Consider the following 16,204-nt stretch of genomic DNA (forward strand, 5'->3'; position numbering starts at 1 on the left):
CACAAATATATATGTATGAAGACTCTAATAAATATGTCCTAAATTTTATAACAAATAATATAAACATTCTTATAACATTGTGTAAATATTTTTTAGGTTTTCATTTAGATTTGCGCTGTCACCTTGGAAATCCATGTTTTTAAAAATAATCAAAACCACATACCATAATTGACTAAAGTTTAATACAAATCGAACAACAATAATTTAATAAATAAATAATGTCTTGTGAGACGTTCAAATAAATAGAAATATTACATCCAGTCTTGTTAATCTTTTCCATTTTAATTTTTGGACAATGTCGTAGGCTTTCCTATGATAATTTCTTAATAATCGTTCGATAGCCTCTTCTTCCTGCTTTATATGTCATTTCGTAGAGGTGCCCTTTGTCATCATACCATCGCACTGCACCTAAAACATCTAACGCCGCGTCCTTGGTACCAGGATTTAAGATTTCGCCGTGCTCTGTCCGTGAAGATCCATCATTGGCGTCATAGCTGAAAATAGAAATTCAAAATATAATTGATTGCATTGCTCTATATTTATGTACTTATCATAGTCGAATGCACGAATAGGTGACTCAAACCTAATTCAATTATCACTGTGTAATCAAAGATCGGTATTATCACAGTTGACAGATATGTACTACGTCTGTATATTGTGGTAGGTATTATGTTGATAAAACCTGATGGATATTTATGCCATGGTTTAAGGCAAAGTGGAAATATTAAAATATAAATGATGTTGCAGCATAAACATAGCATGTGAATTTGTGCATACAGAACCTAACAGTCATATTTATAAATAAAAGAGATAGAAGGATACCTACTTATTTTAGATTATATTATATTATAGTCACACCTAATTATTACGAGTAAGGAGGTATGACGTCAGGCGTCAGGTACATTAAAACTATTTATGTAAATTTTGAAATATGAGAAATGGACGAAATAATTTAGAAGTATGTATTTTGTGGGTGACGCAATCTTAGATAAGAACACGTTTAACGGTCAGACTTTTAACTTACTTGCTCAAACAAAGTATAAAGAATGTACAATTGATTCGTACCTAAATCTTAACCACATGGACAATAATATAAGTCTAGAAAATTTTAGTACTTAAACAGTTTAATAAACCTAAAACTACCAAATGCACTTGCATAATCTCAATATTATCTACCTACGTATTTTTTTTAAATTATTTTGTCCGATGACATTTTGTAGGTTTAGAACATATTATTATTTGCGGATAAATTCAATGGAATAGGTAGTTATATTAAGAGTGAACCACACTCAACTAGGTATGCATTACTTATCATGGAATAAACATCTGAATAAAAAATAAAAATGTACATAATGTGTTTATGGGTACTATAAAAACTATTTAAAGTATGCTGCACGATCAGATATTATAATGCTCAATACTTGGCGTTTATTCAAACATTGCCAGTTGCATGAAGGTTGAAAATTTTGCCATCTATTAAATACTGGATATTATTTTAATACTTTTGCTAGATTTAATGTAAACATATGCAAGTAGGCATATATATTTTATTTAGTTATTATGATTTTTATAAGTCTGCAACTAAATAATTTTTTCTCGTTAAATTTAATTCTTATTTAACATCAACTCTTTTATTCTTTAATTATTTTTAATGATTCTTGTTGCATTTAAATTTTATTATTTTTAATTCATCACCATATAATATAAATTATAATATTAAAATAAAGCTTCGTTAAATTGGATAATAAATGGCAATGGCCTAAATATATAAAACGATCGTCACATTAATGACCTATCTATAGGGACACACATCTAACATGGCACTACATTATGGGGTCGGGAGTAAACTTAACATTTTACCAGTAATGCATTTATGTTTTCTTTCTCGTTATTTACATTATGGGATATCGACTTAAAATACCTAAGTATTCAGTGCATTGGCTTGAATACAAATGGCGACATAGGACGACGATATAAGGACAATATACGTTTCACTTCACAATTTTCATTGAAATGAGGGCAAGTATAAAATAACGGCTCTGTAAAGACATTGGAGCCACAAACGAACGTTCAACTTGAAGAAGGTGTAACACATTATTCAAGTATCAGTTTTTGTTCTCTACGCAATGTTGTCTCCGTTCTACTTTTTATAGTATCATTGTCGCACGATGCGGATTCATTAAACCTTTTATAGGAACGGCATTTCAAAACTTTGACGTGACATGAAACAGTGGCTCGTGGCAGAACCTGACGAATTTGTCTTGGATGTCTTGGGCGAATACTTTCTACATATTTTAACAAAATTTATGCCCTTATCTTCATTCTCCAGGTGTTTATAAGAATCCTTCGTGTGCTTTATTATGTCCTAATTAACTTTTAACTAATTCTTACAAGACTTAAGGTGACCTTTATTTTACTTTTTTGGATAAATATATATAAAAATTACTACTATTTATTAGAAGAAAATTAAAAGATGTTGGCATATTTCGATTATTACGTTTAGGCGTACAACATGTTCAATTTGATAGTAATTACTATGTTTTAATAATTTATCGTCGTTATTTGGCATTAGTAGTAGTTAGGTATGTAGCCATTTGCATGACTCACGTTTAATCTTTTCTTTTGGGTCCGATCATTTAGATTTGAAGACGATTGCCGTTACACCCACACAATGAGATTTGTCGCAATAAAATCCAGATTTATTGAGATTAAATATATTTTATTGAAAAACAATTGGATTTGTTAAATAATTTAGATTTTATAGTCTAGGACATACAGATTTGCGAACTGGCGTCTTGGCGGAGGAGATAATTTAAGATTATAAAAACCAAACTTAGGTATTTGTCGAGAAGAACCTGCGTTTGTGAATGTCACCAAATTATTTAATGTTTGTTTGAAAACAAACGAATTACTTTCTCGTAAATAATCCAATCACGTATTTTGCGTAATAAATAACTGCAAAAGTAAATACAAAGTAGGTAGATAAATTAGCATAAGGCGCGACGTTCCACATTGTTTGTCCCGTTTTCGGCAAAGTTGAGTCACACCATTGCGCTGTGCTTTCCATTTCATCGGTTAAATTCAATAAATAATAACAAAGTGAATGCATACATGAATCTCAGCACGGCTGTTCGAAAAAAACAGATTTATGACAATCACATAAAATGTTATGCCACTTGTAATGTCGTTAAATTCAGCTAATGGTGTGATTTCTCATCTTTATATGCCATTCATACACGTATTTGTATTTATATTATGTGCATTTAGTTATTGCTATGAGATCATAATGAATTGATGAGTGTATTTCTATTTTTATTACATAGGCATTAGGTATTATTAAAAAAAAAAACTAAATTTTTAGCATTGATAAATAAAACAAGATTTTGTTTATACACACATTTTCTTACGAATTGACCATGTAAGCTTGTAGGTCATATTATCATAATACTAAATCTCTAGTTTCTATTTGTATGTTTGTATGTGCGCCAATTACACAAAAACCACTGGGCAGCATTTGACAAAATTGTATATGGTGATAGACCAATAGGTACAACGAACATCTAATAGGGTCAACGTATTATTTGAAAAAAAAATATAGGAGCACCTAGCAGATAGATACATGTTACCATGGTAAAACAAAATACATTTGTGAATGTGTAATTATATGGGTGTGATTCTTGTCATTGGACATTGGTTAGGGCTGTAAAATGGCAGAGAAATTAAAGGTTTCTAAATAGTTAACGAGATATACGCAGACTTACAGAATCCACGAAGTACACAATTTTGTAGGAGTTAGGACACGCAACCGAATCCACGGGCAGGAATATATATTATAATAATAAACGTTTATTTAAATGAGCTTAGGCCAGGGCCGGAATAAGATCTGTATGGCCTCGTGACTAGTGAGAATTAATTTTGTACTCGTAGATTGCGACAAAATAATATTTCGTTAGGTAGTTTGAACGGTAAGGTTATTGTGATCTCGGTAAGTTTATGTACATTTTTAATTTGTATATTTTTTTTACCTGAGAATTAAGTTCTAGTTAATTAAGCTCCAAAAGAATGTCTTAATGTACTATGATGAAATCCGGTCCTGAATCAAACACAAAAACACACTTTTTTGTTGAAAACAGGTCAAAGAACTAATAATTATCTAATCCCGGATTTACTTTATTTATTTATTTATTTATTTTTTTTATTTATGACACTTTATTGTACAAGTACCAGTAATAAAAACATAATTTAACAAGAAAACATGAATACGGTAAGTGCACAAAAGGCGGCCTTATTGCTTAAAGCAATCTCTTCCAGGCAACCATATTATTAATAAAAGACATGTACGATGCTGGTTAAACGCGAAGGCGCAATCAAAAAGAAAATAAATAAAATCAAGGTTATAAAAACAAAATCAAAAACTATGGGAAATAAACCTTAATATACAAGGATACAATAATTATAAAATAGATAATTATGCACACAAAACTCAAAAATAACAATATTACATACATACTACATCAATACTTAAAAAATAGTAATAAATACAATTAAATAAATATAAGACATAAATATGCTAATACATAAAATATAACATACTATACATAATATTATTATTAAACATGATATATATACAAATACATATTCATATAAATATATAAATATATGTACATAAGATAAAAAAAGGAAACTAAATAGTGGAAAAATAGTGCTCTTTGACAAGTGCCTTGAACATATGCAGTGATTTGGCACGTCTGATGGTTTCAGGGAGAGCATTCCACAGTCGAATTGCTAGGACGGTATAGGATGAGTTAAAAAAATTGGAATGGTGAATAGGGGTGGATAGGAGAAGGAGATCAGAAGAACGAAGGGAAAGGGAACTATTGGAATGTAAATATTGGAACTGATTCTTAAGATAGATAGGAGTTTTCGGGTCAAACAGGATAGAGTACAAGAGTTGAAGGATGTGAGTATTCCGGCGAAGACGAATAGGGAGCCAGTGAAGTCTTTTGCGAAAATCAGAAACATGATCGAACTTGCGTAAGCCGAAGATGAATCTGATGCAAAAGTTTTGCAGCCTCTCGAGAGCGTCCAGTTGATATTCGTGAAGATCGGGATAACAGGAGTCGGCATAATCCAGGAAGGGGAGTAGAAGGGATTGAGTCAACGCAATTTTGGTAGAAATCGGAAGAAAGTTGCGCAACCGACGAAGAGAAGAAGCAGAGGCATACACTTTTTTCCGCACTTCCTTTACTTGGTCACACCAGGATAAGTTTTCGTCTAAGTGCAAACCAAGACTTTTCACCGTTTTACTGAAGGGGATCATTGTGCCGTCAACCATAACACTAGGTAGGTCTTCCCAGTTAATTCTACTTGTGAGCTGTCTACTTCCCAAAACAATAACCTTGGTTTTTTCAGGATTTATTTTTAAACCATGGTCTTTACTCCATTTAACGATGGTAGCAAGCTCAGTATTTATGCGAAAAATCTCGTTCGGTAGTTCAGATAAAGAGGCGTGCGAATATAATTGAAAATCGTCTGCATACATATGATAGGGAGAATTAATATTCTTGGAAATAGAGTTAATGAAAATTGAAAATAAGAGAGGAGACAACACGCCACCTTGCGGAACACCAGCATTTACGTTGCACCAAGAAGAAGACAAGTCTTCAACCATGACACGCTGCCGACGTCCAAACAAGTAACTTTGAAACCAGTCAATAACCGTTGGAGATATGTTGAGCGAGCGAAGCATTGCTAACAAAACATCATGATCGACGGTGTTAAATGCGTTGCTAAAGTCAAGGAGAGAAAGTAATGTTAGCTGCTTGTTGTCAAACCCCCGGCGAATGTCGTCTGTGATTTTGATAAGAGCAGTAGTTGTGCTGTGACCTGGTCGGAAGCCAGATTGAAAAGGATTGAGGAGATCGTGAGTATTGAGGAAGCGACTTAGTTGCTCTTGTACTAAGCGTTCTAAAACTTTAGACAGGAAGGGTAAAATAGCAATAGGACGGAAGTCTGAAAGGGCAGATGGTTTAGGATTCTTGGGGAGAGGAAAAATGTGTGCATTTTTCCAATTATCAGGAAATTGGCCAGAGGAGATGGAAAAATTTAAAATATGAGTGATAATCGGGATAATGATAGGAAGGATGGGAATGATCATGTTCCGACCAATACAGTCACTTCCAACCGCCTTAGAGGTGATTGACATTATACTCTTCTCAACACCACAATCGGTAAACTGACGCAAAACAAACGGAGGAAAATCAGGAGAAGGTAAGGAGTTGAGATAATTTAATGTACGGGATTTCGAGTAAGCGTCAAAGCCCAAAAATGGACTAGAAAAGTGGGAATTTAGATCATCAATATTAACTGATGACGGAAAAGATTTGTGCGTTTTTTTGCCAATACCAAGAGTTTGTAGGAATTTCCAAACTTTAGAGGGGTCGCCGTTTTCGACAGATTGGGATATGTGACGTCGTTGTGCATCCCTACATAATGTATTGCAGCGATTTCTAATTTTCTGAAATTTTTCACGATTAGTATCAGAGTCTGTGGAGTTTAATTTTGCCTTAGCACGAGCCTTTTTTTTTAACAACGATTTAAGTTCAGCCGTCATCCAAGGAGCGGGAAGCTGCTTCAACTTGACTGGACGTATTGGAGCATGATTATCAAATAAGTTCAGTAGTAAAGAGTTGAAGAGAGCCACCTTATCGTTAATGGAATTTTCAGAGTAAACAGCCGACCAATCGATCTTGAGAGCATCTTCACGCAGTCGATCATGATTGATTTTACCAAAATTGCGTTGCATGACAATTTTAGGTTTAGTTTTGGGTGGTTTCACTGTGTAAGAGAGGAAAATAAGGTCATGATAAGAAAACAAGGAACCAGGGCATTGACCATGTTTTGCAACATGCTCAGGAGAGGAGACTATGATTAGATCAAGGAGAGAAGGAGAACAGTTAGGAAGGGAGTGGGTAGCTCGAAGAGGAAGGATGTTAAGGTTATATGAATCAACAACGGATATCAACTTTCTACTTCGATGGTCATTTTTGAGAAGGCAAGTGTTGAAGTCACCCATAAGAATTACATGCTTATAGAGAGGAGAAAAAGAGTCAAGAGTACAGTCAAAAGAAGAAAAGAAATCAACACGAAGGTTAGGCGAATAAAAAACTCCTAAAAGAATTTTGGCGTTGGATAAGGTGACTTCAACAAGAAGATGCTCGGCCGCATCAGAAGGCGGGGGTTGGGGAGAACAACTAACAATAGAAAAAGGAATATGATTTCGTAAATAAATTGCTACCCCTCCACCCGGCCGTCCAACGCGGTCGTTACGTATTAACTCAAAACCTGGGAGATTGTAGGCTACAGAAGGTAAACAGGGCTTTAACCAGGTTTCAGAGATTAATATAGCATGTAGTGAGTTAACATCAAACGATGCGAGAAATTCAGGATAGTGTGCCGGAATACTCTGAGCATTAAGGTGAATAACATTAAAGTTTTTTTGTTCGTTAGAGAAAAGGGAAGGAATATCCAAGGAAGAAGAAGAGGAGATGCTATGGAAACTGTCATCTCCTGAGGACCTATCAGAACACACGGAGATAAAAGAATCACTATCGGCTGCACTAAAATTCAGAGACATATTAATATACAATATAAAATAAATATAATAATAAAATAAATATATTCTAATTAAAAATATATAATGATAAATAAATAAGTACAGTAAAATAAATTGACAATATTTTGTAAAAAAAAAAAAAACAAAAAAATCGTACATATCCTTTACCACCAGATATTAAGGCCGTGTACGCGGTCCGTGCGCTGTTTGGCTCAAATATGTGATTTTTCAAACCAGATTGTCCATCAACCACTTATCTTACAAACATATGAATTACTAATAATTTTAGGAAATTTTATTGTCTATATAGTTAGTTAAGAGTTTTTTTCAATTAATACAGTATTTGTGAATACCATCAAGATAACTGAGCCGATGATTACTTGATTTCACTTTTAGTGTCAATTTCGAAGCTAAAAATATCTGAAATTGCTGACAGATCTAACACACATTTTTTTTAACTAACTGCAAAAATCCTTATTAAAATAGTTAGTTAAAAGATTTTTTTAATTTGGACTCCTAACTTACGAAATTAAAATCCGAACAATGTGAATTTTTTTAGAAATTATACTCGACAAAATGATTATTTTCACCAAGATATTTGACTTAGTTGAATATAATTTATACATATTGCAATAAAAGAACGTATTACTTATAAGATAAAATTTAAAAAATCAACTAAGGTACCTCTATTATTTTTCTAAAATTTTTTTTAAAGTACTATAAAACACTGCGCGCGACCCGATTAAAATCAGTCGGCAGCGAGCCTTCCCAGAGAGAGGACATGTTGCTCGGCGCTCTCCTGTGGACCTATGCTGTTCATAGTAAAAGGATAGCGCAAGCCGCGATCTATCGTAATAGATCGCGGAGATTTTGACTTGCGTTAAATTGAATAAGCGCTCTTAACAGAGAATCAAACAAACACGTATAATAATTTTAAAATTACAACTATATGGCAAAAGTGCTAGAATCCATGACAACAAAACACAACTTCAACAACTTTAATTATAAAACAAAAGATCACATGTGAATAACTTAATGATGTCAGAAACAAGGGTATTCAATTAGAGCTCGTTAATTATTTTTCAATTACATAATAAATAAGTTTTAAAGCCGGATGTTATTGCAAGTTCAGATATCCATAATGCTATAATCCATAGTGCTATAAAAGCAATAAGCATATTATCGTCCTTTTGAAACACTAAATTTATGGTTAACAGCAAAAAATGTATCGAAACTTCCTTTTCCAAAGTTTCTCTTATTGCTTGTTAAATTTACAGCACGTTGGCGATATTCTTAGCACAGAAATATTTCAGAATTTAGCCAAAGAAGAATGTTTATTTTTATCTCAAAACTGGCAGCGGATGAAATTGAAGGTGAAAGTTTGAATGAGGTGGAGTGTATTTATTATGTATGTTATATGATATTTATGGCAGTGAAAGATAATAATTTATCAAAAACATATTGACAACTATTTATAATTAATAATATAATAATAATAAATATTTCAGGACAATTTTCACACACGGCACGATCAGATCCCATACTAAGCTTTCGCTTGTGTGCTTTCGCTTGTGTTATGGAAACCAGATGGCTGATAAACATACATATTATATAATTTTAAATAAATACTTATATAGATAATCAACACCCAGACACAGAGCAAACATCTATGTTCATCACACAAATATTTTCCCCGGGTGGGAATCGAACCCACGACCTCTGGCTTGGCAGGCAGGGTCACTACCAACCAAGCCAATCGGTCAGTCAAGTCAATTGTTAAGATAGTAAATCAAACAAATTATTGTGCATATTATCTATACTACTTAATATTATAAAGAGGAAAGGTTTGTAATTATGTATGGTTTTCACTTTTCACTTTAGTTTTCACGCATAAACCTTTTAACCGATTTTGATGAAATTTTACTCAGACAATCTTTAGACCCTGAGAAAGAACATAATAGTTACCTTTTATTGCGAAATAATAATATGTACCACGGGCGAAGCCAGGGCGGACCGCTAGTATTGTAATAAATATAATGCTTTTTACCAAAAGCTGTATGAGAGAAAACTTTTACCTACTTTTGAATTACCTATGTTTTGCATTAAATTTGTTTTTTGAGTAGATTTCTTTCCAGTCTTATGTTTTTGTTTAAATTCTTTTATTGTGGAACTGGTTTATGAAAAATATTTTCTTTAAAACGACTAACTTTACATATTTTTAAAACTAGTTATGTAAATAAATATAGACACCAAATTCGTTAACATTAAAAATAATTGTGACATAATACAAAAGTCATAAAAGAATGTTATTTGCGTGAATTTGAATAAAGAAAGAGTTGATAACTACTTTTTGTGAATATTTTTTTTTTGCATATAAGGTATAAATAGATTTTTTTGCACATTATAAATGTGTTTTAATAATTGTAATTCAATATCAGTCAATAGGGGAGGCGTTTTACCAGTGTCGAACATACACTAATAAGTAAAAACTAATCTATAGTTATTACTGGTTTAGCTATTACTTATTAGTATGTAAATGCCACTACCTATACAAAATTGTTAGCATTCCAATCGCTGCCTCTTTTGTCAAGTTTAACATTTAATTTTTTTAAAGCTATTTAATGCAGATTTAATTGAAGACTATAGGCCTAGACTATAGACTAGATTATATTTAAAGTAAGTTACAAAGCTTTTTATTATCAATTAAACCTTTATCTAATTACCTATTAGAAATATTTAATAAAATATAAAAATATTTGTAATCAATTTTTATGTATTTTTTACATCAAATCAAATCTATTGAAAACAAAAATGCGTTAAAATTATAATAATGTGAATATGTTTTCCTTAATGTTTTCATCTCGGTCAAGTTCAAGGCTGGCGCTAGTTGTTTGTATTCAATTTAGTGCGACTTCATTTTATGCTATACTGAATCCATACTAATATTATAAATGCGAAAGTAACTATGTCTGTCTGTCTGTCTGTTACTCAATCACGCCTAAACTACTGAAGCAATTTGCATGAAATTTGGTATGGAGATATTTTGATACCCGAGAAAGGACATAGGCTACTTTTTATTGCGAAATATGTACCACGGGCGTAGCCGGGGCGGACCGCTAGTTTCTTATAAATGTTTGTTACTACGATGACAGTATACTGGTACATATTTTAATTTGTTAGTATTAGGTGTATATTTTAATAGGATAGGCTAGTTAATTCAAACTTTGATTAGTTTTGGATTATCTCTACATAGCTAGTGCAAAATAATATCTCAGATATTTTGTTTATTCTGTTGTAATGTTAAACTGTTAATAGTTAACTGTTAATAATAACCAACTTGTATAATGTATAGAATATAGATTAAACGACTTTGCTCTTGATTTTTATAATATATTTATAATATAAGTAAAGAATTTAATGAATATTTTACTTACTGAAATTTGTAGGAATTTGGCATATTGGCGGTTTCCATTTCATAGTTTAACACCTGTGGTCGCGTTTGGTTGTCGATGTAGGGAGTGCATCTGGCTGTAGCGAGCAAACATAGCCCAATAATCTAAAATGAATTAACATTGCATTTTTAACATCACATAAATTCATATTGACAATAAACGATTAGAAATATGAATGTCCATGAAGGTGCGGCTATAATATGATCTTTTAATGGTGTTTTTTTTTATTTGGAAAACCAGTTAGTGTTAACAGAGACAACAAAAAATATTTTTATCGTTAATCAGCCATATTATTCTTTAGTATTTTTAAGATTACGAAAATTCGCATAGATAGGAAAATAATTTAAATTAAAAGACGCGAGTTGTTACGAACTTTAAATGTATACAGTACAAAATTTGTATTTAATAAGTACTTCATACGTTATGTGATAAAAAATACTAAGCCTAGGCGTCATATAAGTTAAGGCCGTTGTGACTTCATGAAATACTAATGACATTCACACATTCAGTGACTGTGATTAAATATTATGCACCACAGTAATAACGTTTGCGACATCGCAGCGTTTGAAGGCATTGCAATATTCGGTAAGATATTACAAAATAGAATTTAAAGTTCAAATCACTACTGCCATATTCACTCAAATTATTATTTTATATTCACATAGGCGCACTCTTATGGGTGACATAGTACCATCGTCATGGAAAAAAGACAACACTATAATTACCAGAAATAGAGGTGACATGTTGGCCGACTAGGGAGACAACAACAGATGATTTCCTGGACAGACTATAGTCCGAATGTGCTAACGGTTTCGTAAGATCTCCTTATATATAAGGAGTCCCCGAACGCGCGCGCTGGCTGGCTGTATACGAAACGCGCGCTCTGCTCCGTTTGCACTAAAACTGAGCCAATTCTAGCTGTCCATTAACTTAAGATCGACACATGAATGGGCAGAGGATTTACCGAATTACGTCACGCAAGCAACAACACGTAATACCTAGGATTTAGAAACAATTTGCAACCACTAGGCGTAATCCACGCGGACCACAATAATGACTTTCCCGAATAGTCACCGTTTATACTACTATTGTTTTATAAAATATTTTACAATGCTGTTGTTTTATTGCATACAGCTTTGCACTCGTGTTTTGTAAGTTAATTGTAGATGTTTTATGACTCCACAAACAGAGCTTTAATGAGTGCGGATGTTTACATAGGTAGATACGTGAAACACATAAGGTCCGTCCGTTCTGAAAATCACAAGCAAACTCGGGTGTATGCTATTATAATAATTATATTACACGTCAAAAAAAAAGATTAATTTTGACCAGATTATAGTTGCTACTGCATGCAGGCAGGAATTTAAAAATAATAAATAAAATCTGTTTTAAAAAAATTTCGGAAGTTTAGGAAAATGTGAATGTATATTGTCCGAAATAAGTAGGTATGAGGTACTTACATATTCAAATGATAAATAGGTAGGTAAGGCTACATTAAAGTTTATAGCGTTCCTAATCTTTTCGTTCATTGATTTAATTTTGTAATTTAACGTGATTTGAATGGTTAATATCTTATTGGCACTTTCTCCGCAGTGTGTACATATTTATAATAAGGTAAAAGAAACGGCAAAAAATGCGAGGAACAGTTATTTTTATTGAAGTAACCGACGACAATCAAAGTAAATTATTAAAACATTTAGTTAATTACATTTCACAGAAAAGTTCACTGCATCAATTATAAGCTCCCAGCGAATGGAATGATTGAGCTTGATTTTAGCATAACAGAGAACCTAAATTATAATATGATTTTTGTCCTGTAAGGACTCAAAGCGATATTCGGTTTTTCCAAAAAGAAAGGTTTCCAGTATATTTAACCGTTAGATGCAGCGCGGGACGTCTAAATTATTCATCTGAATGTGTTTATAAAATATTAATACAAGTTTAAAATACACTTTATTATGATATATATCTTTTGTTGCTGTGCAATATTTTTGGTAAGGTATTGATAATTTATTCGCTCATAATCAAATTTGAATAGCCTTCCTTAATATTATTTACTTCCATACTAAAATTCAGTACCTAATTGATAATTATTTGATATACCTACTACAATTCGTAAAGCTTTTGTACAAATAAACGACTTATAAGTAATATTATTTACACTTAATGTAATTCCTTCCTAGAATGAGTGAAGTAGTCCATTTTTGGGAAGTGTTAATTATTATTCACCTAAAAATATTTCGTGGGTTTTCACGAAAATTAATAATGATGAATTTTGTCATTTCCGGATGTAGATATTATGTGTTTTAGTTTGGAGAGGTAACTTCAATGAAACATTTGAATGCATGATATAAAAAAGGTTCTTATTTAAAGAGAAAATCCTCTATTATTTGAAACGCATTTTAATAAGAAATGAAATCATAATATTTTTACGATGCACCAAAATGGAATTCAAATAGGACCACATATTTAAGATTATTATTTTTTGTGTGGACACATGGATGACAGCACTAGTTGTATAATGTATAGTTAAGCTGTTTTGACAACATTTTTTTAGTCAAATGAAACACGATATTATAGCGACCATAATCCTATGTTTAAATTGATTTCTCTTTATGATTGATTAAATTGATCTACACATCAAATCTCAAACCAACCGAGTGTGATTATACTTCTTGCGCACTCGGCTGGTTTAAGATTTTTTGTAATTTCAATGTCTGCTTATTATAAAAGTTTAATATTAAAAAATAAACTATTTTTTTCTGCCAACACCCCATATTCAAAAAATAAAACTAATTCTTCTTTTATAACTATTCCAAAACATAAAATCTTTTCACTGTTAAAGCCCCTGTATAAAAAATTGGTAATAAGAGAAAAAAAAATGTACATAACTATTATGTTGTCTTCATAACAGTTATCTTTCCTTTTTTAAAGTTATTGTTTATTTACTAAAATGAAGTTCTTATCAATCCAACAAATCGTCGTGTTCCTGGTAAACATTGTCATGAAGGCACTGCACTGCATTTATAACAATATAATATGCATCTTTATGTTTAAGACTTTTATTAGAATGTTAAAATAAAAAATTTAAACAAAACACAGGAACATGTAGATTACGATAATACCGGGAATAAGAATGAACACTTATTACGAAATATTGCTTGATTCATTAATATTATAACATCTACATAATATATCTTAAAAGTTATAAGAAGAAAGTAAGAAGTAGTTAACAGGTAAGTAATAATGTGTACCGGTTGTCTGGAAGAAATCGCTATTTTAGCGATAAGGCCGCCGTTTGTTATAATGTATCCTAGGTTAAGTCTCAATTTGTAATTTATCTTGAGCATTAAAGCATAAATAAATAAATAATAAATAAATGTCACAAACTTATTAGGTACCTGGGTTTCTTAATAAAACAATTACCTACCTATTTATAAAACTCGCCACTCAGATTCAGATATTATGTTCTTTAGGTATTCTACACAGCTATTCTAGACAGCTATTCTAGTATATTGCATAGACCATTTTACCAAAAGTAGGCGTCGTTGGTACTTAAATGAAATAAGTGTATAAATAAATAATGTTTTAAAATAATGTCCTTCGTAGTTAGTCCTGTTATCATATTCCATATATTTTTTTTATGTTCAAACTTGTTTGAGATTATAAAGCGGGTAGATTAATTGATTAAAAATGAGAAACTGTATACTGTCTTCAATTAATACAGCAAAATATGTTAGAATTTGCCTTTGGCCTTTAATTATATGATAGCCCAATTAATAGTGAAAGTCGACATACCAAAATGCGAGTATAAATTGACAGTCCGTTATATAGACAGGGCCAATCAGTTTTCCCCTCAATTTGTTAATTTGTTGATAAAGTTAACTACAAGTCTTCAATCACGCAATATTTTTGAGAATCGTCTATTATTGTCAGTGTTCAAAATTTGCAACGGTATTAGTACCGTTTATAAAAACTAATAATGAAAAATTATTTTTATGATAATAAAATCTTGTATCATAGAGTCTGGGCATTGGATTTAGAAAATTAGGTATTCAAATGTTTGAAGAAGTTTTTATTTATTCAAATAAATAGTTATAATACATGGTACAGCTTGTATGATGTTATAAAATACTCTCCAGTAAAAGCGATTTCACATCCCTGGAAATTTGATAAAACTTGCAGGAATGCATGCAACATATTAATATGCTATAATAAGGTAAATGTTAAAAATATGTAATGACGATTCAAAAGTGCTTCTAAAAGAAGTCTAATTGTTTAAATAAATGTATGAGTTTGTGTGTGAGTTAACAATTATTTTATTTGTCCATAATGGCGGCTCCACATTAGTGCCGTGAAGCTACGTGAACATGCGCTCGTTCGTACATATTCCCCGACCAGAGTCGGTATTTTGTCCCGCGATATACTGTTTGCACCCCCTTCACGGCATGAATATAAAATTGCCATTACAATTTTCGCAGGATTCACTCCCTTGTAGGTCCTTCATGGACAAACAGACACATAGACCGTTCCGTATCCTTTTTGACCCTTCCGCTCCTATGTACCTTAGAAACCAATTTTCCTTCATGCGCAATGAAAACTATACCCTTCGTTCGGTTGACAGACTTACCTTATGTGTCCCTGTGCGACGTACCAACTTTTTTGGGAAATCTTTTACGGTAACTGCTGTTAATCTTTGGAATACATTGCCTCTACCAATCAGACAAGCTAAGAATTTATCATCTTTTAAAAACCTCCTTCGTCGTCACTTTCTGTCATCCGCTTTCAACTCGGCCTAGTAACTTTTATTGTTTTAAATTGTTATATTAATATTGTATATAATTATATATTATATGTTTATTGTATATATATTTATGGTATATTTGTATAATATAAGTAGACTTATGTATTATATATATTATATAAGTATATTTTTGTGTGTACTGTAGTGTTGTATATGTTTATGTACAGTATATAATTTATAAATTGTTATGTGTTTTAATTTTCATATATTTTTCTTTTGTTTATACAACATTATTATTATTATTATTTTTTAGGTTAAAAATACCTCGCCCATTACTGGGGAATTAAACCAAGGTTGCGGGCTTTTGGCCAAACAACTATGGTTACCTTATAA

At 31.8% G+C, this 16,204-nt stretch overlaps 1 protein-coding gene across 1 annotated transcript; it reads right to left on the minus strand.

The window, feature by feature from the left end:
* Positions 1–160: 160 nt before the first annotated feature.
* Positions 161–11,973, minus strand: LOC123692313. Its single transcript, XM_045637048.1, has 3 exons — positions 11,793–11,973; positions 11,050–11,171; positions 161–494 (listed from the first exon to the last, which is right to left on the minus strand). Exons 1-3 carry the CDS (start codon positions 11,808–11,810, stop codon positions 311–313), a joined length of 324 nt encoding a protein of 107 aa, XP_045493004.1. The 5' UTR covers positions 11,811–11,973; the 3' UTR covers positions 161–310.
* Between the last annotated feature and the right edge of the window lie 4,231 nt (positions 11,974–16,204).

The sequence above is a fragment of the Colias croceus genome, chromosome 6, assembly GCF_905220415.1.
Source record: "Colias croceus chromosome 6, ilColCroc2.1".
NCBI classification, from domain to species: Eukaryota; Metazoa; Arthropoda; class Insecta; order Lepidoptera; family Pieridae; genus Colias; species Colias croceus.